The sequence below is a fragment of the Balaenoptera borealis genome, assembly GCF_965194805.1.
Source record: "Balaenoptera borealis genome assembly, chromosome: 16".
NCBI lineage: Eukaryota > Metazoa > Chordata > Mammalia > Artiodactyla > Balaenopteridae > Balaenoptera > Balaenoptera borealis.
This window is the reverse complement of record NC_138872.1, coordinates 52,842,620-52,868,336: the sequence shown is the minus strand read 5'-3', so window position 1 is coordinate 52,868,336 and position 25,717 is coordinate 52,842,620. Positions and strand designations below refer to the sequence as shown.

General features: G+C 48.6%; 3 protein-coding genes across 23 annotated transcripts in view; 1 reads left to right on the top strand and 2 right to left on the bottom strand.

Annotated features, from left to right (window-relative positions):
* Positions 1–408: 408 nt before the first annotated feature.
* Positions 409–8,228, bottom strand: ZNF174 (zinc finger protein 174). Its single transcript, XM_082362192.1, has 3 exons — positions 6,896–8,228; positions 5,686–5,908; positions 409–2,836 (listed from the first exon to the last, which is right to left on the bottom strand). Exons 1-3 carry the CDS (start codon positions 7,301–7,303, stop codon positions 2,235–2,237), a joined length of 1,233 nt encoding a protein of 410 aa, XP_082218318.1. The 5' UTR covers positions 7,304–8,228; the 3' UTR covers positions 409–2,234.
* An 89-nt stretch (positions 8,229–8,317) lies between these two features.
* On the top strand, positions 8,318–21,152 carry ZSCAN32 (zinc finger and SCAN domain containing 32). 17 transcript variants are annotated; one of them, XM_082362156.1, is made up of 6 exons: positions 8,419–8,467; positions 9,132–9,369; positions 10,020–10,499; positions 11,776–11,977; positions 14,125–14,229; positions 19,580–21,152. In XM_082362156.1, exons 3-6 carry the CDS (start codon positions 10,137–10,139, stop codon positions 20,341–20,343), a joined length of 1,434 nt encoding a protein of 477 aa, XP_082218282.1. In that variant the 5' UTR covers positions 8,419–8,467; positions 9,132–9,369; positions 10,020–10,136; the 3' UTR covers positions 20,344–21,152. The 17 variants fall into 17 exon arrangements, with proteins under 17 accessions (XP_082218286.1, XP_082218297.1, XP_082218284.1 ...); XM_082362167.1 differs by having other exon boundaries at positions 9,949–10,499; XM_082362168.1 differs by having other exon boundaries at positions 9,132–9,409.
* Positions 10,985–25,717, bottom strand: part of ZNF75A (zinc finger protein 75A) — a 106,252-nt gene continuing 91,519 nt past the window's right edge. The window contains exons 10-11 of one of the 5 annotated variants that reach the window (XR_014236048.1): positions 23,115–23,262; positions 10,985–11,288 (exon numbers count right to left, since the gene is read on the bottom strand). Coding sequence is in view for 1 of the 5 variants with exons in the window: in XM_082362081.1 (XP_082218207.1) it covers positions 25,657–25,677 (21 nt within the window). In the remaining 4 variants the exon portion in view is untranslated. The other 4 variants (XR_014236049.1, XR_014236050.1, XR_014236051.1 and 1 more) reach the window with 4 other exon arrangements.

Sequence of the window (25,717 nt, the reverse complement as noted above, 5' to 3'; positions counted from 1 at the left end):
ACCTTGACTTCTACTCAGTGAAACTGATTTCGGACTTCTGACCTCAGGAACTATAAGAGAAGACATTTGTGTTGTTCTAAGCCACTAAGTTTGTGGACATCTGTTACAGCACCAAGAGAAAACTAATACAGACGTAAATATAATTAGGGAAGTTACTAAGAAACAACAGTGAAACTGGCCTGGAGAAAAAAAGGTGGTAACAGAATAAGGAATCAGGAGGCTCTGACCAGTGAGAGGCAGGGGGACAGGAGTGAGAAAACGGGCAGGCCTAACAATAAAGATAAACTCTACTAATATCTAACATAGTTGTTGGGAAAGGGACCTTGGATTAGATTCTGAAGGCCCACCAAATACCAGGAAGCAGGCCACTGGGCTCCCATTAAGTCTCTCTCTGCCCAAAAGATGAGAGGTTTTGTCCACTGCATTCAAAGGCTGCCACCGGGATCTCTGATTCAGGCAGGAATGGGCCCCAGGGTGAAGCAGGGGCCCTCGACTCTTCAATTACTGAACACCTATTTCTCCTGGCTGGTTGTGGGCTAAGTTCTAAAGCTAAAGTGATGGAAAATCAAGGTTCTGTCCTTAAAGAGCTTTTAACATATATAGCACAGTTCCCCAACCTTGGTACTACTGACATTTGGAACAGGTAACTGTTTTGGGGCCGTCCTGTGCACTGCAGGATGTTTAGCTACATCCTTGGTCTGTACCTACCAGAGGCCAGGAGCTACGCTCCCTTCCCCCAAGTCATAACAACCAACGGTGTTTTCAGACGTTCCCAAATATCCTCTAGGGGGCGAATCTGCTACCAGGTTGAGCGCCACTGGTGAAGTCTACCTCTGCCTAGAACTTGTCAGAGGAGGCTTTGCAGAGCTGGCAACTTTTGTGAGATGCGAGAGGGAGTGGGGGCGGTGGGTCCTAAGGGCAAAGGGAACAGTGTGTGCAAAGACCTGGGGGACAGGGCTGCCCATGTGAGCACCTGTCCCTCTGTGGTCAGAGGAACCTGAGATCCTTGGGGGGGACACACAATAGCACAACCACAGCCCTGAGGTGGCCAGCAGTGACCTGAGGATACTGATGCTTTAGGAAGAACGCTACCTGCACCTGTTTCCTGCTTGACATACTGCACCCACCTACCAAAAGTCTTCTCTAAACTGGGAGATCCACTGGCTTGCCCAGTGTGAATAAGAATTGTATACTGATTGGGTTATAATTTCCATTTTGAGAGAATGAGGGGTGGGATTAGATGATCTCTCAGGCCTAGTTCTAGGACTTTAACATTTTAGATAAATACATGTTGTCATTTTTAGAAACTTCTTTGAGGTATAACGTACATATCATAAAATTAATGAACGTTTCAATGATTTTTGGTACTTGTTCTGAAATAATTCAGTTTTACTATATTTTCATCACCCCAAGCATTTTGTTATTCTTAAAGCTACTGGCCTAAGTGAGAAAGGAAAGTAGGAAGGATTCCCTTTGCTGTCTCCTTAGCAGTCTTGCTTCTTGCAGTTTTTCCTTATCACTATGGGTGGGGGATTGCAGCAGCTGTGATTTTTCTTTTACCAAATCAAAGGTGCTTTGATATAAAAAGAACCTTTAGTGTGTGTGTATGTGTATTTATTTGGTAAAAGCACTAATACTTGGAGACCCCCTCCTCACACAAACGTGTCCACAGTCCCACTTCATGTGTGCTTTGTTATGAACAGCCAGGAATGACAGGAAGAATATTAGGGGATTTACATTCCAATGAACTTCTGCCTTGAAATTCTTGCAGATCACTCATCTTTATTAAAGGAGTGTGTGCATGATAAAGATTGTCTGGTAGGACAGCAAATGCATAACTATATATAGGATTTATCCTTGAACAGATTTAGAGGATAAATAAAGCAGCAAGGGGAGATTTAACATCAAGGTGTGGGGCACATCTGCAGGATCGTCCTGATTCTCCCTCAGTAGTGACTCCCCGCTCTCCAACAGACACCCCGGTGCTCTCTGACCCAATGCCTAGACCTGCCATCTCTTCCCCCGTCATCGTACATGACCCCATGCACGATCAAGTCCCCCGTCAGCCTTTTCCCGACCGACGCCTCACCAGCCCGACGGGCGCCATCACTCCTCAGGGATCTCTTGCTTTCTTCCTTGTAAGTCACGCAGACGGTCTTTGTGATTTACATGCAAGCTAGGGGAAGGAGAAATGCAAGTACCTTCTTCTGAACAGAGAGGACCCAGCCCTGCTTTCAGTCCCCATGGTGGAGTCTGTGATGCTGGTGAAGGTTTGAGCTCTGGCGAAAGCTTTTCCCACACTGGCCGCACTGGTAGGGTTTCTCTCCGGTGTGGATCCTCTGGTGCAGCTTCAGGGTGGACTGCCGCCCGAAGCAGTTCCCACACTCTCCGCACGTGTAGGGCCTCTCCCCTGTGTGGACTCGCTTGTGTCTTTTCAGCTCTGAATTCCACGTGAAGCTTTTCCCACAGTCATCACATTTGTAAGGTTTCTTCGCCGAGCGGGTCGGCTGGTGACCAAGACGTTGCAAACGGCTGCTCAGGTTTCTTTTGCTTCCCTTGCTTTTCTTCAGCTCTCTCAGTGGGTGGCTCTTCAGGGGGCCGCTGATGTATTCCAGTTCCCTGCAATGTCTCCGGTAGTGAGCAAATGGCTTTTGAGCACGTGGGGGGCTGACCTGCCTCCGTGACAACCGGGACTCACTCACAGTCGCCCCTCTGGGTTCGGGGCTCTGCAGACCATTCCCTTTGGGTCTGCCCACTGACAACGCGCATGGTTTTGCTCCTTTAGCCCCCTCCTGCTGTGGATTTTCCTTGTTGTCACTTTTCATTCTGGAGGCCTCTATAATTATAAAGAATATGTTTCATTTCTGGGCTTCGAAGAAAGAACCCAAGCAAAAGAGCTATGAGATACACGGCAAAGTTTCTCAAAGTGCTGTTCTCCACTTGGCAACTTGCATTAGACTCATCTGGGGCAGCTGTCCACCAAGCAGGCTGCCCCTGCTCCCCCAGGGCTGCTGAGTTAGAATCTCTGGGGGATGGAACCTGGAAGTCTGCAGTTAACAGGGGGAAGCTGGGGTGATTCTGATGTATACTAAAGTTAGGAAACAAGTTCTCCAACCCCTCCCTCCTTCCTACCTTTGGGGAAAGGTTTAAGAAAGGAGAAATAGGAAAAAGCAAACCCATCAGAAATTTCGACATAGCAAATATACCCTCACTTACATGGACACTGACCACCACTCTCTCTTCAAATAATGGTAAATCCAGTGAGTGTGGTACTTTCTTCCATTATGAAGTTGATAGATAGCATATGTGACTGGAAATTGGGATATGAGCCAGACATGCACCCTAATTACAGAAACTCCACAACAGTGCTATTATCCAACAGGATTCCTGCCATGTGGAAGATCTATTCAATACGGCAGCCACTAGCCACATGTGGCTACTGAGTACTTGAAATGTGGCTTGTGTGACTGAGAAACTGAATTTTTAATTTTATTTAACTTTAATTTAAATTCAGATTTAAAAAGCAGCCCACACAATTATGGTCAACTGCTCTTCAACAAGGTTGTCATGATAATTCAATGGAGTAAAGAATAGTCTTTTCAACAAGTGGTGCTGGAACAACTGGATTTCTACATACAAAAGAATGAAGTTGGACCCCGACTCACAACACATACAAAAATTAACTCAAAATGGATCAAAGACCTAAATGTGAGAGCTAAACCTATCTCTCTTTGAACAGAACAAAGGTGTAAACCTTTGTGATGGTGGATTAGGCAATAGTATTTTCGATACGTTACCAAATGCACAAGCAAACAAAAAGATAAATTGGACGTCCTCAACATCCAAAACATTTGTGCTTCAAAGGATACTATCAAGGAAGTGAAAAGATAACCCACATAATGGGAGAAAATATTTGCAAATTATACATAAGGGTCTAGTATCCAGATTATACAAAGAACTCTTATAACAATAAAAAGACCAACCCAGTTTAAAAATGAGCAAAGGGGACTTCCCTGGTGGTGCAGTGGTTAAGAATCCACCTGCCAATGCAGGGGACACGGGTTTGAGCCCTGGTCCAGGAAGGTCCCACATGCCGCGGAGCAACTAAGCCCGCGAGCCACAACTACTGAAGCCTGCGTGCCTAGAGCCTGTGCTCCGCAACAAGAGAAGCCACAGCAATGAGAAGCCCGGACACTACAACGAAGAGTACCCCCCGCTCACTGCAACTAGAGAAAGCCCGTGCACAGCAATGAAGACCCAACACAGCCAAAAATAAATAAATAAATAAATTTTTAAAAAATGAGCAAAGGATCTGAATAGACATTTCTACAAAGAAGATACACAATTGGCCAATAGGCACATGAAAATATGCTCAACATCATCAGTCATTAGGGAAATAACTCAAAACCTCCATGAGAGACCACTTCATGCCTAATAGGATGGATGCAATAAAAAGGACAAAAAATAACAAGTGTCAACAGGGATGTAGAGAAATTGGAATCCTCATAGACTACTGGATGTAAAATGGCGCAGCCACTTTGGAAAAGTCCAACCTCAAAAGGTTAAACGGTGAGTTACCATAGGACCCAGCATTTCCACTCCTGGGTGTACACCCAAGAGAAATGAAAATAGACACCCACACGAAAACTTGTACACAACTGTTAACAGCAGCATTATTCATAATAGCCAACAAGTGGAAACAACCCAAGTGTCCATCAACTGATAAACAGACGAAATGTCCACAGAGTGGAATATTATTCAGCCATAAAAAGGAATGAAGTACTGACACATGCTACAACATGGATGAACCTTGAGCATGAGACTCCACCCTCTCTGGAATCAAATAAAAGGAAATGGAGACAGCATGCACACCCAGCTGCCTCTGCTGAGGCAGAAGAAGGGAGTACGTGTGGTCCACTTTCTTTAGGACCATGAAGGCCGTAGGTTATGGGGTGGGACCTCAGCCAGGGCCACAGTGCTTTCCTGCTGGATGCCCTAGGTCTTCTCCATTCATGAGTTTTGAGAATAATGAAATCAAAGTGTTTCGCTGAATGTAGCAAATCTTAAGGAATCTAGCTTTCTTGTAACCTTCTTCTCTAATCTGTTGACCATATCCTGTATTCACATCACCAAGACTGGCCAAAGTGTCACTTTCATTCAGTCAGAGAGACCACAGGGCTGTGTAGAGCAGGGCCAGCAATTATACTGGCATTGTACCAGAGAAAGATAAAGAAATGGACACAGACAATGTCACAGGAGGAGAAAGAGGCAGAAAATAAAACGGAGAGGAGCTTTTTTCTCTAATTAGCAGAATCTTGTTTAGGTCCCTTCTAAACATGGGACCATTTTAAGTGACGAAACTCAGCCACAGCTTGAATAGAAGTTCATCAGTGGTCATATTTGGATTTGTCTTCACTATAAGCAGCTTTGAAAGGGACAGAAAAGTAGGCACTAGAATAATCCTGTGCACTGGATTCTCAAACAGTCATGAACAGAAAATGATAAAAGCACACTTTAGTAACACTACCATTCTAATTAGTGAAATTTGTTGGAGAATAAATATCTACTATCACATACAATATTGAAAAAAAGCCAATACCTGGTCTATGTCTTTTTAGAACCATGAAATGCTTTGATGGAGATAAAGGGATGATGAGAGGGAGAGAAGAGGCACCGAGTGTTTACCTGTCTCAGCCAATTTGGGGGTTGGGTCCTGGAGGAGCAGGGATTTTTCCCAATGACGGGGGCTCCGCTGATCCTGAGATCCTGCCTGGGACGTCTCCTCCAGAGAGCTCTCCCTGGGATATCTGCTAGGAGTTTGCAGTTGAAAGTCTGGCAGTTCCTGTTCTCCAAGCTGGGATCCAGTTTTCTCCAAGAGCACCTTCTGGCCCTCCATACAAACAGCCACCTAGGAACAAGCCCCATGCATTAGAGGGTAATGCATGCTCAAGGACTGTCTGAGGGCAGCTTGACCTCTCACTGCTCTGTAATGACTGTTTTTCCCTGGAAATTTCTGATAATGGCCTGGGGGTCAACCTTGAGAGAGAATGCTGAAACTCTCAAAGGAAGCAAAGAGAAGGACTTGCAGAATGACCGAAAGGAGGCTGCTTCAAATCAGCCAATACTTCCTGTCCCTAAAGCTTGGGGCTTTCTCAAGGCCTGGAGTCAAAGTCATCAGAGAGCAGGCACAAATATATCAGGGTCAGCCATGACACCCACCCAGCAGGTTCCTACCCTATGCTCACTTGCCTCTCTGCTTCTGCTGGAAACAGGCCCTGTAGGATAGGGAAGCAGTAGGGTGGGGGCCATTAAAAACCACCCTTACCTATAAATTGTTCTGCCCAAGGCTCTCCTGGTAAGGAGATCTCAGTAAGAGGACTGCCCTACCCCTGTTCCCTAACTGCTTCCGTTCACCAAAACACATGATTGTTTGCTTCCTCCCTAGGTCCCTACTGGGGTCTGACTTAGGGGTGGGATTTGGAAGGAATACTAGCCAATTGAGCTGGAGTTTCCTGATCCAAAGGCAATATGCAAGACACTTCCCTCGGACAAGGTCTAATAAAGTTCCCCCCAAATCAAATTCCTATCCAGTAGAATGACCCTGCCTGCTATGAATCCTGACTGCAGAAAAACTTCAAGAGGAAAGGGTCAGGGGAGATCTGTCAGCAAAGTTTCAAGAGCCTTACTTGATTCTCTACTTTCTCACTGGAATGCCTGTGGCTGGGTTTTCTGAAAACCTGTTACATCTCCCTAGGAGGGTGGGGGGAGGAGGGTTCCAAATAGAGGCCAGAAGCAACGTTTGAAATTCTGGACTCTATCTAGGGAGGGGTCCAGAGACCAAACACTAACCAGATGAAAAAGAAATCCTGGGGACCACAGAAAGTACCCTCCTTACCCACTGCTTTGGTCCCTTGGCTGCTCTGTAAAAATCTTCCACCAGGGTCACAATCTCCTTGCTGCTCATTGGACATTGATGCCTGGCCCGAGCCTGGATCTCCGGAGGCAGGATGTTCAGAAACTGCTCCAGCACCAGCAGCTCCAAAATCTGCTCCTTGGTGTGCACCTCAGGCTGCAGCCACTGACGGCAGAGCTGCCGGAGACGGGAGAGCGCCTCTTGGGGTCCAGACACCTCTTGATAACAAAACCGTCTAAAACTCTGGCGGGAGAGCTCAGGATCGGGCCAGTCTTTTTGCAGAGCGGGCTCCCGTTTTTCTTCTAGCTTTGCTATTATATGTCTCTCTTGCTTGGAGGAAGCCTGAATGTGGGACTGCGAGCTCAAAGTTATCTCCATCTTAGCCGCCATTTTGGGGCTCAGGAGACAGCTTCTCTCTCCTTGTAAACAGCTCAAGCCTTCGGGATCATGACCCTGAATGCTAGAAAGATGCTAGAAACGAAGCTCCTCTGAGGATATTGGAGAGGAAAGGATGCAAACAGAGCCTCCTCATTCGCTGGACTTGACCCCAAACTCCTGAAGACAACACAGTCCCTGAGAGTGGGAAGAGTTTGTTTTTCTGCCAGTTTCTTGAACTGTCTTGCAAAGGAGAAAAGTCATAATGTCCTAAAAGGAAACTGGGGGAAATACCGCTTTTATTTCAGCGGCAAGCACAAGCGGTCTCACAGGAAAATGCGCAACGTGACCTAATGGGCTGACAGGAATCCCTGGGAAAAGTTCAGGCTGTCATCCAGGTAGCCTGCACCAGCTCCCCCGCATCCTCCACAGGCCGACCTCCAGCATCTCGCCAGGCGCTACAGGGCGAGCCCAGGCAGGCCACGGCGCACGCTGGGGGTTGTGAGTTAGCGGAAACCTCCTGCTAGCCAGCAAGGTACACGGAGGCGCGGCGGCTGCTCACCCCCGAGGCTCCGAGGCCCAGCCGCTCCGGCCTCCGAGGGCGCCCGGCTCCGACTCCGCGCCCCAGCTGGCCTGGGGCTTGGCGAAGCTGCAGCACTCTGGCGCGCGGCTCAACTACGTGGCCGGGTGCGAGCCGGCGGTGGCGCCTGCGACGGCAGCACCACCGACAGCCCCGCTCCACACGCCCACCTGCAGCCGACTCACCTCTCTGGGGACCGGGGACCCAGAACCCAGGAGCCAAGGCTGGGGGCGGGGCAGAAGCCGCTCGTCGCGGACACTCCCACAGGCTGCCGCGAATCTGTGCCACGGGAGAGCTCGCCTCCTCCGCAGAGGGATTGGCTCCTCGGGGTCGTTCTCTCTCGTCTATCGGCCGCTGGGTCTGTCGATGCTGGCGAGAACGGCACCCCGCCGTCGCAGTGCACTCCGGGAGTTGTAGTCCGCTGGCAAGACTCGCGAGCAAGCGCAGTGGGCGGATCCGCGCGGGGGCTCGCGGTGCTGACTTCCGGCCCGGCGGCCGAGCCAGTTTGGAGGGTCGCGAGTGAGTGCGTCTGGTGAGTGCTCCGCTTCTTGGCGGCCGGCGGCCGAGCCAGTTTGGAGGGTCGCGAGTGAGTGCGTCTGGTGAGTGCTCCGCTTCTTGGCGGCCGGCGGCTTGCTGCTGGCAGTCGTCTCAGAGGCAGTTGGGCCAGGTCAGGGCGCCCCTCGCACGGTCGGCGGTCACCCTCCTGTGCCGCGGCCCCTCGCCCCGGCCAACCCGAGCCGGCTAGGGCTGTCCCGATCCCTGTGCCCCAGCGCGGACTCTCTCCGGCCTGTGGCCCTGCCCGTCTCACCCCCGGGAGACGGGAGCGGGAGCCCGCGGACTTGTTTCCTAGTCCACTTCAGCCACAGGACCTAATCCTAGCACCGAGTGCACTGGAGTACTCAGGGCACCCTTGCCAAATGAAAAGTGAATCTGCCCGACTCCCCATCCTCATCCTGCTTTCTGCTGAGTGTTTGGGTTATCGCCAGAGAGAAACACATATTTGAGAGAGGAGTATTTTAAAATTAACGATGAATGGGATATTAGGGGTCAAGAGGAGTGCAGGCTCCGCCTTCTGCATGTAACTAGGATAGCACTCATTAAATTATTCTTCATCCAGAGAAGGTGTGGGATTTATGAAAATGTGTAAGGCAAGGAGTACAGGTTCTAGTCCTGACCTTGCTGCTGAGAAACTATGCTCTGTGATGCTCCTTTTTCGTTCAAAAGGACTGTTCACAGTAATGCCTTTGCTTTCTCTATCTCTAGCCCCTCCTGCCTCACGGAAATGTAAAGAGAATACAAGTGAAGGCAGTTTAAGTACTTTGGAAGAAAGGCAACCTGAATCCATGTTTTTAAAAGTAATTTCTTTACTCCTGTAAAAGAGACTCAGGCCTCTGGAGAAGGAATGGAATGGAGAGTGGGACATTAACTGCAGAAAGCTCCAGTCTTACGTCCACCGAATTTAGCAATTTCCAGGAAATTCGCAACTTTTTTCACCCGAACTGTATGTAAAATCCCAGAGAATTTTGACAGGCCCAGCCTATGTGAGTTGCCCATTCCTGGGGTTGGGGGAAGGGTACTGTAATGAACAGCCCCACCAGAGACAATGAAATAGAGAGGGGCCTTTTCATAAAGGGAGAAGATGCTGTTGTCAGAAGTGGGAAGGAATGCTGGAAAATAAAAGCAAACCAGAACAATCATTTCTCATCCTCATTGTGTGTGTGGTGGTGGTGGGAGGGAGGAGAGTGTGATAGTGATAAAGAGATTAATACTTTTCCCTCCTTAAGAAAAGGTGGCAATTGGGAGGCTGGGTCCAGGCCTCTGAGGGTAGGGAGGGCAGGGACAAGACCCAGGCACATGGGGAACACGAGAAGGAACAGCTGGACTACACTGAGGGACAGTTTGGGGAATTCATCCACAGAAATTTGGTTAGGGAGAAAACTATGTTTTTTGATATTTTTAGTGCTTTGGCTACTTGGCTTGGATTGAAGAGGGAGTAAAGGAAAAGGATAGAAATAAACCATAAGAACTAGAGTGGAGGAATATGGGATGGTTTCATGCTGTCTTTTTCCATTCTTTTCAGCCTCACTGAGCCTTTTTCAAGTGTGCGTCTGAGTCTGCATGTCTATGAAATGCTCATGTCTCTGATTCCAGAAAGACACACTTTTCACTGGTATCCAGGAGACCCTCTTCCCAGTGATAAGAAAAGAGATGGAATCTGATCTGCAGGATGGAAGTGGCAACCAGTGAGCCAGTTCGTTGAAGCAAACCATGGCTGCAATAAGGAGTTCCCAGGCACACCCGTCCCCAAGCAAGGATTCCACACAGGGACAGAAATCAGCCCTGCACAACAACGGCCCTGACTCTGAAGCTTCCCGCCAGCGCTTCCGGCAGTTCTGCTACCAGGAGGTAGCTGGTCCACATGAAGCTTTTAGCAAACTCTGGGAACTCTGTTGTCAGTGGCTGAGGCCTAAGACACACTCAAAAGAGCAAATCCTGGAGCTGCTGGTTTTGGAGCAGTTTCTGACCATCTTGCCAGAAAAGATCCAGAGCTGGGTGAGGGAGCAGTGTCCAGAAAATGGTGACGAAGCTGTGGCTCTGGTTGAGGATGTACAGAGAGCACCTGGGCAGCAGGTGAGAAAAGGCAGTCAGAACCTTGTGGTTTTAGTCATGAAGAAGTTGGTGTGAGGAGCACAAGAATCCAGTTACTGGAGAGGCGCTTAGCTGAGAAATGCCAGAAGCTGTCTGCTGCCCAGAAAGTATTAGCTATCCTGCCTTGGTCCTATGCCCTTGGTCTATGGGAAGAATTTCTCATTTGGTGAAATAACTTAGACATTCATATTCACTGAATCCTTGGAGTCACTAATTAAAGTGAGATAACACTCTCCAAAACAAGGCGAGGAAAAGGACAACAATCCTTCACTCAGCAGGTCAGGAAAATTAGAGATGGTGGTGAATTTAAATCTAATCTCTCTTGCTAGAAGGTTCCTTGAAGTAGTGTGCCATGTGTTGTACACTAAACAAAGTCGTATTAGAGCTGGTCCTTGCTGCCTGAATTAAGTGGTCAGTTTGGGACAGTGATGAGTTTCACAAAATACCCACTTGTAGAGGTAAGGACTAGGTCTGAGATCCACTCAGTGTAACGTCTTGTATATTTTGGGAGAAGCGGGGTGTGAAAGGCACAGGAGAAGGAAAAGAAACATGAAGGCTTCAGTTGTGGGAGATTCTGTGGGAAGAAGGCGGCTGAAATCCAGGTCAGAAATCTGGGAGAGGCAATGAGTAACGGAGGAGTGTGGGTCAGAGGAATGCCAGCCTGAATGTGACTGTGGCCAGAGCAGGAAGCAGCCCGCTGGCGCCCGAGTCTGCATGGCTGGATCAGGACGTGCTTGCGTTTCCCTGCGAGGAGGCGGATGTGCACACCAGCTGTAGGAGGAAGAGTGGCGAAGGGGGTGTCAGTGAAATTTCATAGGATTGAGAGGTTGTGACAGAATTTGGAGGGGGGAGCAGTATGGTGGTGGTGCATTAGAAACAGGGGAAGTTAATTTATATCCATGGTTTGGAGACTGTTAATAATAACCAGGATAGATGGAGAAGGGCAGTGGAGCACATGTACGAAGTTAAGAGTTTGGAGAAGGGACCTAAGCAGAGCAGGAATCCCTCTGTGCTAACAGTCATCCTGGTCCCCGTTCCCCTTGCCATTTCTGTGTGGACCATCTCTCCCTTATTGTCCACCACCATTTCAGGATCACACTCTTAATGTGAATGAAAACAGTACAGGAATGTAAGGGTTAAAATGGCTATTTGAAACCCATCGGGGGTGAAGGGGAGAGCAGGAAGTGGAGGTGAGAAGCAGTAAGGGAGGTGATACCCCAGCTGCCTCTCAGTACCTCTCCTCTGTCACTTTACACAGGAATTTGTAGTGACAGATGATGGGGTCTGTTCTCAGGTCCCGGAATCTGGGAAGGACTTGAAAATGCCCATCGAGGAGACGGCCTCCTTGGGAGCAGCCAGAGAATCACTGAGATCCCACCTGAAACAGGGGGTTCATCCAGAAGAATGGACTGTGAAGGGGTCACGGAGCTCACCCCGGAGACCGTGGGGACAGTCAGAAGGTAAGCAGAAGCCTCTGCCCTCCCCCAAGGTGTGAGGGACAATCATCTCTTGGAAATGCAGGTCTGAGCTCAAGTTGGCCCCTGGGTTCCAGATTAAATGCCTTTGAGATACAACCAAAAATCAAGATTTCAAATTATAGTTGATGGTACTAGCACTTAAAATGTGGGTGGAGATCCTTTATCTGTTAGCTTAATTCTCTTTTATTACAATTTAATTCTATTGCTTCTGAATCAGGTGTTACTAAAGGTGAGCATAATTACCTCACCTTCTACAGAGCGGTTCTTCATGAACTTGAAGACATAACCCCCTTCCATCCAGCTTAATCTCTTCCAAAATACATTTCTCCTATTAGTTTTTCCTTTCTTCCAGTGCTTTTTTAAAAATTTGTCCTAATTTTTTAGAAAAAGGTTAATTAAAAATTTAATTAAATTTAATTGATCTCAAATTCATCACCTAATGTAAAATTAGCCATCTCAAGTGAACCATTCACTTGCATCTAGTACAGTCACAGTGTGGTACTATCACCACCTCTGTCTCGTTCCAAAAGTTTCCATCCTCCCCAAAATAAATGCCATGCCCATTAAGCAGTTGCTCCTCATTCTCTCTCTTTGTATTTGCCTGTTCTGAACATTTCATAGAAATAGAATCCTACAATATATGACCTTTTGTTTCTAGCCTCTCTCATTTATCACGTTTCCAGCCTATGAAGTATCACTACTTGGTTTGGTTTTGGGGCTGAGTAATATTCCATTGAGCAGACAGACCAAGGCTCTATCTTTATAAGTCTCTTTCTGTAAAGCACTTTGGCTGCATACATTTCTAGATTATCTAAAGGCCACTGCTGCCTTTTCTGCGTAATTCAAAGCTGCCCTTACAGGTTTCTAAGTAATTATTTTAAAGCCACCTCATCTTTATGTAACTCAGATCCTAAAGAAAAGCACTGTGTCTTCATGCTGTTTAAAAAGGCAAGCTTCTGTTGATGAAATGAGAAACAGTCTTAAGAGTTTATTTGCTTTTGTATTTTTTAAGTGAAGTAAATACACTATCAATATGTTAGAAAACTTTGTCATTTAGAATTTATTTACTTTTAATCCTTGGGAACATCTGTGCTCTTTGGTGTGTGATTTCTGAGGCTTTGGGGTCTGAGTAAAGGGGGCAGGACTCACTGTGTTCCATGTTCTGCAACCTCAGCTCACCGTACCTGTGGGCTGCTCCCAAGTGGTGAAACCTCCCCAGGGGTCAAGTTCCACTAATAAGTCATCAAAACGTACCATTTCCTTTGTACTATTCTTGAAAATGGGGATCTGGAAAAAAATGTATTATCTTGGTCTGAAAAAAAAAGAATCAAATTCCCGTGGTATTTTTAAGAGCACTATAGGGGATTTCCCTGGTGGCGCAGTGGTTAAGAATCCACCTGCCAATGCAAGGGACACGGGTTTCAGCCCACGGGTCCAGGAAGATCCCACATTGCTGTGGAGCAACTAAGCCTGTGCGCCAAAACTACTGAGCCTGTGCTCTAGAGCCTGCAAGCCACAACTACTGAGCCCATGCGCCTAGAGCCTGTGCTCTACAACAAGAGAAGCCACTGCAATGAGAAGCCCACACACCACAACAAAGAGTAGCCCCCACTCGCTGCAACTAGAGAAAAGCCTGCGCATAGCAACGAAGACCCAGCACAGCCAAAAACTAGATAAATTAAAAAAAAAAAAAAAAAAAGAGCATTATAGTCATCTCTGAGTGGTTGGACAATGAGACATTCCCTCCCCTTGCTCCCAAGTATTCTATTAAAATTTTTAAAAAATATACTATGCACATATTTCTTTAGAATGAAAAAAACTTTTTTTAAAGCTATTATGTCAGGAGGGATCTGGTAAAAGGAATTTCTTAACACACAGACCATTGGCTGTGGCAGTGGTCCTGAAACTTGACTATGTATCAGACTCACCTGAGGGAGTGTTAAACAGATTCCCAGGCCTCACCCCCAGAGTTGCTGATTCATTATATCCCAGTGGGGCCCAGGAATATGCATCTCTGATGAGCTCCCAAGTGCTGCTGAGGCTGCTGGCCTGGGGACCCCACTCACAACCTCTGCTGTGTGGCTGTTATGTGGAGACCACCCTCTAACAGTGGCTGTTTTCTCCCCTAGCCTGGCTTACTCTGCAGGCTCCCAGGAACCTTCCTCAGAGGAGGGGTCTTGGAGACCAGGAGACAGGTGCTGTGCTCCACATAGCTGGGGCCCAGGTGAGCTATGGTGGGTATCTTTTATCTCTTTAAGTTCCCCTTTCATCTTGCGCTCACTCTCAGCCTAAAATCCCTTCTTTTCTGGAGATGCTGGAAAGATTTTTACGTGGTCCATTGAGTTTCTCTTGGGTTGTTTCCTTGTTCTGTCCACTGACATCATCATATGGCTCTTTACCCATCCCGATCCTTCTCTTGGAGGCCTGACCTCTCCCTGCCTTGCTTTGCCCCTGATCTGATACCCGTGGTCCTGTCTCTGCCCACCCCCCAAGCTAGAGCAGTACTATTTTATCGGTAGCAGCAGACCCCGGTGTTGTTACAGGGACGAGCCACGTGTGAGGACAGAGCCATATCCCTCTGTCAGGAAGGGCAGATACACCTGGGCCCCGAACAGAGGGCCCTCTACAGGGATGTTACACAGAAGAGTGACAGAAACGCCTGGCTGGGTAAGGATCCACGTTCCCTCTAGGTCCAGAGTGGATGTGTTCAGTTGTCTGGAGACAGACCAAAAGAACCCAAGAGGAAAGGAGACAGAGAGGCAGTGGGGAGCCTGTTGGGTGGGGGGAAAGAAGGAACAGGAACATACTGAGAGATGACAAGAGACACAGAGAAAAGAAGACACAGAGAGGGACAGAGGGATAGAAGGAAGGGAAAGCACGGGCTCATGACAGGGGCGGTGGGGACAGAGCATGTGGGAGGCAGAGGATGAGGGGGGAGGGAAGACAGACAGCAGCTAGGGAGGCACAGCCTGTGCTGGGAACAGGGGAGAGGTGAGTGAACTTGTGCTCACACACACAGCTGTGATAGGTCCTGGGGAGCAGAGGAGACTGAAAGACAAGAGACTCCAACCGTGACAGTCTACTTCTATGCCCAGGCCCTTCAGGAGGCAACAGGAGCCCTTTTTCAGAGTCTCTGGACCAATCTCTTGCCTTTTTTCAAATCAGTTTTGCCCCATCTGGGCTGCTCCTCCTCAGAGAAGCCTCCCCGACCATCAGATTCAGAGACAGATGCTCTGCAGCCTTGATGTCGCCTCCCTGCGTCTCCACATGCAGGGTTGCTCATTCATGGTCGGAAGGACATTCTGGGCTGGATCAGAGAACACGCAGGGACCCCAGATATGCAGGGCTGCAGGACAAGGAAAAGGCCTAAGACTTCCACGAGGGAGACTAGAGTGAAAGCCCATGAGACACCAGCAAACAGGGAAGAAGAAATCAAGGGTGAAGCACAAGAGCCAGACTCAGCAAATGGGACAGAGGCTGGCCCACTGTGGGCGGCTGAGGACACCAGGACTCTCCTGTCTGTTCTCAGCAGCCTCGGTTTTATGAGGAACTCCAGGAGCACCAGCAGAGCAGCCAGCTATGCGGGGAAGTCGCTGAGTTCTTGTGTGAACGAGGTTTCCACCAGACTCTGGAGCAGCATGAACCAGTTCAGAAGCCTCTGGGCCAGTGACTGCAGCCTGCTGCAGCCAGGCACCCTGTGCCCTTCAGGAGGAGAAGGAAGCTCTGCCGGCCTTACAGGGCTCCTCCAGTTCTCCCAGGAGCTCGGCAGACAGGGCTGTTGAGGCCAAAGGGCCAAGCCAAGGGCCATGGAAGCGCAAAGAGGCGAGGCTCGAGGACACAGTTGGGGGCTCAGACAGCTACAAATTTGACAGGAAGCAGCCAGTCCAGGAAACTGGAGCCCCCACACCTACAGCCAGCTCCAGAGCCACTTGGGTGAGGGCCTCTCAGCACACGTGTCCTGGTACTGTCACCTATAAGCAAACCATGCCCCCACTCTGTGCCTTGCCTTCCAGCTGTAAGTTGAGGATTGTTCCTGTTCCCTCACTGCTGGGGAAATGCTGGGATGAAGGCTCTAGTGGACACCCAACATAAAGCCATTCACTCGGCCACCTGCAGGTTACACACAGGGAAAAGCAGTACCTAAACCATTATGTTGTCTTGGTAACCCAGGGGATTTTCTTCTGAGTTGTGAAATTGGAAAGCCAAAGCCTGGGGTGTTTCTGTGACCTAAGAAGTAAATTGTGTGAGTAGGTGTTATATCTAGATTTTGTTAACTGAACATAAAAGAACGAAGCTAATGTCAGCCTGGGGAAGGAGCACTGGTGTTCTCCGTGGAAGGTGGGTGATGTCCCAGCTGGTGCCGCTGTGTGGATTCAGAGAGCTGTCATCGCAGTCTGGGAATCAGGTTCCATTGTAGCTGCAGGGCAGTGGGGCAGGAGAAGAGTGATGGAGCATGTGGGGACAGAGGGTGGGTTGCATTTTTAATTTGGGTTGTCAGGGTAGTCCTCACTGAGAAAATGACATTAGAGTAGAGATGTGAAGGAGAAGGGGTGAAGTGTGTGGCTCTCTGGGGAGACTGTAACAGTCGGAGGGGATCACCAGTGCAAAGGCTCTGAGCCGGAGGAGCCTGGGCAAGGAGGCCAGTGTGCCTGGTGCAGGTTGAGAGGGGATGAGAGTAATAAATGAGGTCAGAACCAGATCACGTGGGGCAGCACTACTGAGAGTGAAATTGAGAGCAAGCGTTTAGAAACTTTTATAGCAATCTGACATTGCTGCACCATCTAACTGCATATTCAATGTATTTTGAAAAACAAAAAACCTGGTTCTTCACAGATACTTTGAGAAGCACTAACCTAGGGCCTCAGGCCCTACATAGAGGACTTTGTAAGGACTCTGACTTTTTCTGTGTGAAATGGGGTAGCCTTGCAGGATTCTGAGCAGAGGAGTAATAGTTTTAAAAGGATCACGTTGAGAATTTCAATTTATTTGACACTTAACTCTATTTAAACACGTGTTTGTGTCTCTGTTTTGTTACGGAGACCTTTGGAGGACTGTGGATTTCTTGAAGGCAGGGTCCATGTCATATGACAGTTGCATTTCTCAGAAACTGGCCTGCTGGCACTCACACAGGTTAGTTGAGTTGAATGAAAAGGAGGGGCCCACTTTGACAGCTGGATTGAGAGAGACTGTAGGAGGTCCAGAGGAGAGTCAAGACCAGGTAGGTGGCCACTGCAGTAATCCAGGCACGAGAAGACAGTGGCTCAGAGCAGAGTGGACTAGAGAGTGATGAGAAGAGGCTGCGTGCCCTTCAGAGCATCATGACCAGGTGTGATCAGAATGCATTTGCTGGGATGGCTCTAGACAAATGGCCCTCAGCCACCGGCCCAGATGGGCAGCCCCTGCGGGGCCTGTGCTGAGTGTTCTTGAGTAACCAGCCTTCCTGAACTGCTCTTCCCAGACCTTTACTACTTATTCTCACCTTGGGACACTACCTGCAGTAATTCAGTTTCTTGCATACACAGGGATGACAAGAGATATAAACAGATGTACAGGAGCCAGATCAGGAGGGACTCAGACATCAGAGGTGGGACTTAGCAGAAGTATCCTATCATCCGATCTTCTCTCTTGTGAATCTTTGCTTCCATCCAAGTCTTACCTGTTCACCAGGCCCTCTTATATGGCCAGTCACCCTCAGAGATTCCCACCCTGGAGACAGACAAGCACGAGGCTTATCCTGAATCATCTTTCAGGGGAAATTAGTGGGATTCAGGATAAAGAGAAATAAAAGCAGAAGCTTTGGTAAAGACTCTACAAACCCTCCTCAGCTGGAGAGGATTTCACTGGAAGTTGTTGCTTTAGGAACAAGCCCACAGTGAGATCTCCCCAGGAATGACAGTAGCCAACATGGCATAATTTGAGAGACTAGGATGTAGCTTCCTGGGCTGCTAAAACCCTGCACTGTGGTATCGGTCCACCCTGCTCTGATCACTGAGTTGTCTCCTGGCAGCAAGTGTGCACTGGGGCTATGAAGATACCAAGACACTCCTGGCCATTCTCAGTAATTCTCAGTTTTATGAAAAACTCCAGACCCGTCAGCAGAACAGCCAGGTCTCCAGGGCCTTGGTGGAACAACTCCAGGAGCAAAGCTTTCTGCAGACCCCAGAGCAGCATCGCGCCAAGTTCAAAAGCCTGCAGTCGAGTTCCCGCAACATGAGGAGAGGCTGTGTGCCTAAGCCTTGTATCTTTTACGAGGAAACTGATGCCCTTTCCAGCCCCTGGGCCTCTGCACCTACTATGGCAAGCAGTGCTGTTCCTGGCCAAGAGGGAAGTTGAGGCTAGAGAGCTGAGTCAGCAGAATGGGGGGCCCACAGAGGCTGGAGAATGTACCACCGTGGATGGTGAGGACTGGGAGGAAGAGGATTTCAGGGATCCTGGCCAGGCGGTTAGGAGGGTTGGCCTGCCAGACCTGTTCCCAAACAGACGTGGTAAGACTCTTGGCTTTGACTCTTGGTCAAAGCATGGGTAAGTCCACTTAGGGCCGTTAGCCTAGCATCACCAGAGAGCCATTCTGCTCCTGGCCTTGTCATCATCTTGATGTATGACCTGACATAGGCCAGAGAGTCTTGGTTTTCATGGTTAAGGATTATTTCCTTTGCACTTCAGAGCCCTGATTTTACTTTGCTGGCCTCTTTCACAGGGTCCGTGTCATTTTTCCCCATGGATTTGCACTTACTTTGCTTCCATAGATGGCCAGTTAGGTCTCCAGCCCAGACTCTCTCTCCTTTTCCAGCATTGACCCTCCTTTCAAATCTAAGCCTGGGTTTCCCAGATGCCCAGCAACTTGCCTTCTTCCTGTTTGAGATGGTTAAACCCGGGGTGGCCTTTTGTTACTCTTCCCAGAAGCCAGGCCATTCAAGAACTGAGAGAGATGACAAAGAGCTTGACTCCTTGCCTCATTCTGTCATTGTGTCAGAACATCCAAAAAGAGGTGCAATAGGAGCAAAGTGGGTGGATGGAGTTTTTCGGTATTTTACCTGTGATCATAGAATTTGGAGCTTAAAAATATTACAATTGGAAAATAAAACTTAGGTTTTTAATTAGCAGAAGACTGAATCACATGAGAATTCCAATTAGTTTTTCTTCTTAAAGGTAGTTTAGTTGTAATTCTTTCCTCATTCCACTGTTTTCCTGCTCCACAGTCTGATGTATTTCTTTTTAGTTTTTTTAAAATTTTTATTTATTTATTTATTTATTTATGGCTGCGTTGGGTCTTTGTTGCTGTACACAGGCTTTCTCTAGTTGTGGCGAGCGGGGGCTACTCTTCATTGTGGTGCACGGGCTTCTCATTGCGGTAGTTCTCTTGTTGCGGAGCACAGGCTCTAGGCGCGCGGGCTCAGTAGTTGTGGCTCGTGGGCTCTAGAGCGCAGGCTCAGTAGTTGTGGCACAAAGGCTTAGTTGTTCCGTGGCATGTGGGATCTTACTGGACCAGGGCTCGAACCCGTGTCCCCTGCATTGGCAGGCGGATTCCTAACCGCTGCACCACCAGGGAAGTCCCGACAGTCTGATGTATTTCTGTTCTTGCAGGTATTGAGATCAAAAGCGGGATTACAAAAGAGAATCGGAAATGGGATGATACAGAGGAAGCAGAAATGAACAAGCCTTTTCAGAGAAAGTCCAGTGAAGTCTTTTGGCACTCTGAGCTAAAAAGAGGCTGGGCAGGTGCTCCAGTGTCAAAAAGGCAACAAAGATGTTCTCCAGGGGAGAGTGAGGAGAAACCCCCATCCCAGAAGAGGATGAGTCACCAGAGACTTCGTACTGGGGAAAAGGCCTGTACACATTTCCTGTGTGGGAGAAACTGCTCTCAGAGTTCTCCCTCTCACCACCAGCCAGTCCCCAAAGTGGAAAAAGCTTCTAAATGTCACGAATGTGGGAAAAGCTTTAGCCGAAGTTCTTATCTTGTTCGACACCAGAGAATCCACACGGGAGAGAAGCCTCACAAGTGCAGTGAGTGTGGGAAAGGCTTCAGTGAGCGCTCCAACCTCACTGCCCACCTAAGAACTCACACAGGGGAGAGACCCTACCAGTGTGGGGAATGTGGGAAAAGCTTCAACCAGAGCTCCAGCCTCATTGTCCACCAGAGGACCCACACGGGGGAGAAGCCTTATCAGTGCACTGTATGTGCAAAGAGATTCAACAACAGCTCCCAGTTCAGCGCTCACCGGCGAGTCCACACTGGGGAGAGCCCATACAAGTGCGGGCAGTGTGGGAAAAACTTCAACAACGGCTCCCACTTGAGTGCCCACCAGAAAACCCACACGGGAAAAGCCTTACCACTGCTCTCAGTGTGAGAAAATCTTCACTAAGAACCCTGCCCTCATCCACCATCAAGGGGTGCACACAGAAGAGGTTCCCATATCACAGGAAGGAAGGCATGTGCTATAAGTATGGAAGAAACCCGACGGATCAATTCCTTACGTCAACATGTGTTTCTCGGCGCTTCCTTCTGCTTGTGGAGAGTTCTACTGGGCAATCCCCAGCTTAGCTATAGGTTTATTCTTAAGAACCACGTCCAGGAATAGGAATCAGGGTAAGAATGCTGAGCTTTTTCTGGCTCTGCATGGGACTCCTGGGTCCTGTCTCATTGTTGATTTCAGTTCTGTTTGAAGGGAACAAGGCTACAGGATCCATAATTCCTGCCAGGAAACCTGGGTATGACTGTTCCCAACAAAGAATGGGGGGGCTAGTGGCCTGAGCACTGTTTCTGGGCCATGTCAGAGAAGAAATTCTCCACCCTCATGGGAAGCATATCTAGAAGTTAACAGCCTGGATGTATTCTAAACCAACAACTGACCTCTGGCACCTAGTGTTAGGTACTACTGCTAACTTCAGAGCAGATCACTACTCTGTAATCCAGCCACCACCAAAGAAAGAAAAAAGGAAAGGAAGAAGAGGTTAAGCCACTGGGCAATATTAAATCTGTTTCCCTTGGTGACGTAATCTCAGAGCAAGGGTAACATCTAGGTTAATCTTTGTAAGATTCCTCATTTTACCATCACCTCCACCCCAGTTCCTGGTTTATTGTCTCTTATAGTTAACACTTTCTACAAGCTTATAACCATTACTGCTTCTGTTGACAATAAAGGTGTTTCTCCCTCTACTTCTTTGGCCTTTGATTGTAATTTTCTCCATTAGAAACTTTATTCTCATGCAGAAGACTGCACGGTCCTCAAGAGGATCCAAGGGTAGAACCTGCTTCGGGACAGTAGAACATGCAGAGAAGGAATAAGGGACAGGAAATGGGGAGAGAAGGAATACAGTTGGGTTGGGGAGTAAGGAAAACACAGGGGCTGCAGGCGGTTCTGACTATAGGTGAAAAGAAGGGTGGGTGTGAGGAGCATGAAGAGCCAAAATTAAAGCTTACTGATCCAGAACAAGGCATAGATGTTTAAGCTTTTGTGAAATCTCTGATAAAATGTGGTGAAAGATGGGTAAGTTGTCCATGGTTCTTGGCCTGTGCATGCAAGTTGTCAGTACCTTGCCTAAGCTTTGTTGAAAAGCAAGTGTCATGGTCTCTGCTTTAAGCCTTCTTGAGGAATTACAGACGAGCAAAGGAGAATGTATACCTCAAAGCCAAAAAAAATTTAATTTAGAAAAGGAGAAGCAAAGGCAGGACAGAAAAATATACTTCAGTGTTTCCTCAGCTTGAGTCTCGCTTGGCCCATCCCGCAGTTCTCTGCATACACGGTCCTTGAACATGGCCCAGTGGACAAGCTATGCAGGCCAGTTCCCAGAGTCACATACTTACCTCTGCTCTACAGAGAGGGGGAAAAAATGATACCTTAGGAAAGCTCAGGCAAAGGCAAAGAGATGGGCTTGAATGTGACCTGTTGGGGCACAGCCTGACTTCACTGGAGATCATGGTGGGGAAGAGGGGGACAGCCCGGGGTGGATCAACTACTGAAGGGCTCTGTACACCAGCTCAAAGAAGCTGGCTTTGTTAAGTGAGGAGAGCCAGTGAAAGTCAATGGAATCGCTAAGGAAGCGCAGGTACCCAGGCCTCACAGGCAGGCTCCTCCCACCCCTGGGTCTGCGGTAACCAGGGAAACTGGGATGCAACTGTTGAACTCCTTGCATTCTTAGATTGCCTCCATCATCCAAATTGCTTTATCCTCTAGTCTGCTGGGCAGGAGAAAGAACACAGAGTACTAGAGCGCCCAGCCCTTGCCTGTCAGCCTCTTGGGAGGGTCTGGAGCAGACAGTAAGAACTGGAGAATACATCCAGTTATTCATTCATTCAGGAAACATCTGATTGCCTATAAAGTACCAGGTATGACACAGAAGCCAAATACAAAGCAGTGAACGAAACAGACACTGTATCTTCCTTCCAGAACCAGCCTTACTGGACCCCTCAGAAATGCAGCACAAGTCAGGCAGCACACCCAGCCCCCAAACCCCAAGATCTGAGTTCCAGCTCCGCAGGGCCACTCTTCTAAGTTCCGAGTTCTGATAAACCCAACCTGCTTCCAAGTTCTGATAAACCCAACCTTTCCCCCTACTCCCTGTGTGGTCGCTGCTTCCTACAGTTACACCTCTGTTACCTTAGTGTCTACGTCCCACTAACAAATCAGCCTGATCACTGCACCAACCACTTGAGAATACATTTGAAGTAGGTTGTACAAAAGGCAACACCCCCAAGTCTATCCATTTCCTCTGACGTGTAACTTATACTCCTGGTTTGCTTCAGCCCTTCAGATATCCATTGAAAAGCCAGTTTTCCCCTGTACGTTTAAAACTGGGGCTCTCCATATAGTCTGTACATCCCTTCCTCACTGAAACCTTTTAACTCATTGATACAGTTTTTCAGTTGACAGCATGCCTTTTTTCCAAGGACTGCTAACCACTTGCCACAGACAGGATCAAATAAATATTCTCACAACCCAGAGAAGTAGCGCAAAGCCTGCACACCATTCCCTTTTCACACATCTGCTGTGGTTCCTCAGCCTAAGGTGGCTGATGGGTGGTCACAGCCAAAGCCAGAGCTGGGCCCCTCAGGCCTCCTACCCGACTTCCTTTCCTCTTGCCACCTCTTGTCTGCCTCTCCTGTGAGGGACTGCCTTACCGGTCAGTTTGGGAACAGCCAGGACTGCTGGGGTCCCGGGTGAGACTGTGCCCATGTCATCGCTGACGTCATCACAGGCGAATCCTCGCTTTCACCATCATCAGCCCCAGCCTCCTTGCAGTCCTGCTGCTCGTCCTCGGCTCGGCTTCTGGGTAGAGACAAAGAGAAGGATTGAGTGCAGGTCACAGGACACTAGCAATTAACCTGGCTACTCCCTGTGATATGGAAGTTAGCCTGAAGGATTTTGAACTTGTGCCACCCTGTTCTGGCATCTGGAGAAAGCTGTGGTCCTGAAGCTGCTCGGGCATTCCCTGTACACTTGGCCATTCTAGTGGCACTTCTGGAGTTTTTGATAAATTGGGGATTTACTGAGATTTGCAAGTAAAGTCTTCCTGGTAGCCCCAATAGCACACCTGCTATCATAGGTTTAAAGTGACTTGCATAGCGATTAAAGTGAAAGAGCTGGATTTTGAACCTGGGTCAGATCAATTTCAAAACCTTTTAATTTTTCACTCTCACTCTCAACACTCTTTCTGGCTAACAATTTCTGTGAAACCTCCAAACACAGACCTTATACTACATGTTCATGCCACCAGGGCAGCCCTGTTGTGGCAGGGGCCGTAGGCCCAGCCTCCTGGGGAGGAGGAAGGCACAGTTGAGGTTTCATGTCACACCCATTACCAGCAACTACCTCCCAGGCATGGTGTCGTGCCTGGCACAAGATTAAGAGCTAGTTATTACACAGTATAGATTAGACATGGTTCCTAAGAAACTTTTACAGCCAAAAGTGAGAAAAAGCAAAAAGAAACCCATTAAAAAGACAGAAAAGGAGACCCATCAGAGATCTCACTTGTTATACAGGATGGTCAAAAGGTACCCCTTCCATCGAGGCACAGTACGTGTGGCTGGGCAGAACAGAAGAGAGTCAGGACCCCAGTGCCGCACCTGACAGTGGCAGAGTCTTATAGGTCTAAACTAAGATCCGGCCCTCTGCCTTGTATGGCAGCAGGTCACCATGTAAGCCCCTAGACCTGATTCATACATGACCCTTCTAAGAGCTATCATGGAATGAGGTTTTCTGAAGGGAGAACCAGAGGGAACGACAAAGCCTCTATATGGAACTGAGCTGCCTCAGAACCACAACTGCGTCCCAAATCACTAGCTTCCTGCTCCCAACTGTGGTCATGACAGAACGATAAGGTCACGTCTCTGATGGATGGCACAGGCACGGACAACCTCTCATTCCTGGATTCTTCCTGCCTCTCCCCTTTCCAGCCTGAGACTCTGTTCTTCAAATAGGTGGGTTGTTCTTTAAAGCCCCAGGATCTGAGTGGTCTGAGCATAGCTCTGCCTCTTCTCTTGGGAAAGCCCCTGAGGATGGGCTTCATGGTCTCCAATAGAAGCCTGGTAACCGCCGCCCCCCCACCCCGCCATAACCCCGGTTGCTGGCTCTTCTTGGAGCACAAACACCATCACCTGGAAATAAACCCCATCAATGGACACCCTACCTCCCCCGCCAAAGATCATCATATGGGCCCAGGGAGGAAAAGTATAGGAACGGAGATGCCTGCAAAGCCAGAGTTAGAAACTTGATTGAGGAATGTGATGTGTGTGGCTGAGCAGAACAGCAGAGAGCACTTGAGTCCTGTGTGCTCAGGGCAGTGCTGGGAGGTCTGGGGCAGCCCCTGCCCAGGGCCCCACAGTGCTGTTGTATCTTGCAGCATTACTATCAGTCCTCAGCAGGTCCCAGTCTGGCCCTCTCCTGACCAGAAATCCAGTTCTGTTTATCTGTTTTGTGAGAGGTGTGACCCAGACACTGAGGATGTAACCAAAGTTCCCACAGCTAGCTGAGCATTACAATCCCTCTGTCTTACAACAGGCATGTCAAGAACCAGAAGATTATCGTTTACAGAGGTGGCTCAGGTCATTATAACCTGCAGAGGAGAAAGCCTGAGTTCTACAGGGACAAATACTTCCCTTCCTTTATTCTTGGCAGCTGAGACCTACTGAAAGCTCGGTGATTGATGAGGGTCCAAACTCTCTCTCCACCCACCCTCCTTCCTTCAAAGGGGAAAGAAAATCTGTTCTCTTAAAAGCTGGCATGGACACCAATCAGGAAAACAAACAAGTGCTTGAGAAGCAGCAGCTAAATCAAGTTTCTCCACCTTGTTCCAACTGCCTGTCCCCTAACCCAGGCCCTCTCCAACCTGATCCCATTTCTCTTTCCTTACTCCCCTTCTCACCATTGCCTTCGTCTTCTGGGTTCTCACTCTAAATGCTGCACCAAGGTCACTGCCTTCTCAGCGCTTCCTGGATGATGCCCCCTCACCCAGGCTTGGATCTTCCCATGCAGAAAGGAAGACGTGTCGGGAATTGCTTCAGCTCCAGGATCTTCTCGTTGAATGTAGTTTGGGCTGCAGCCATCATAAGCACAGCTCCCAGAGCTGGCTGAAAGCTTGTGAGTGAGGCCCAGCAGTTGCCAATAACATGAGAGTCTGAAGAGCTGGTGGGGGACCTCCAAGTTGCCAACCTCTCTGAGATGTCAGGACCTGCCATCAGCCACCTGAGAGAATGTGAGTAATGAAGACGAATTCAACTGAGGC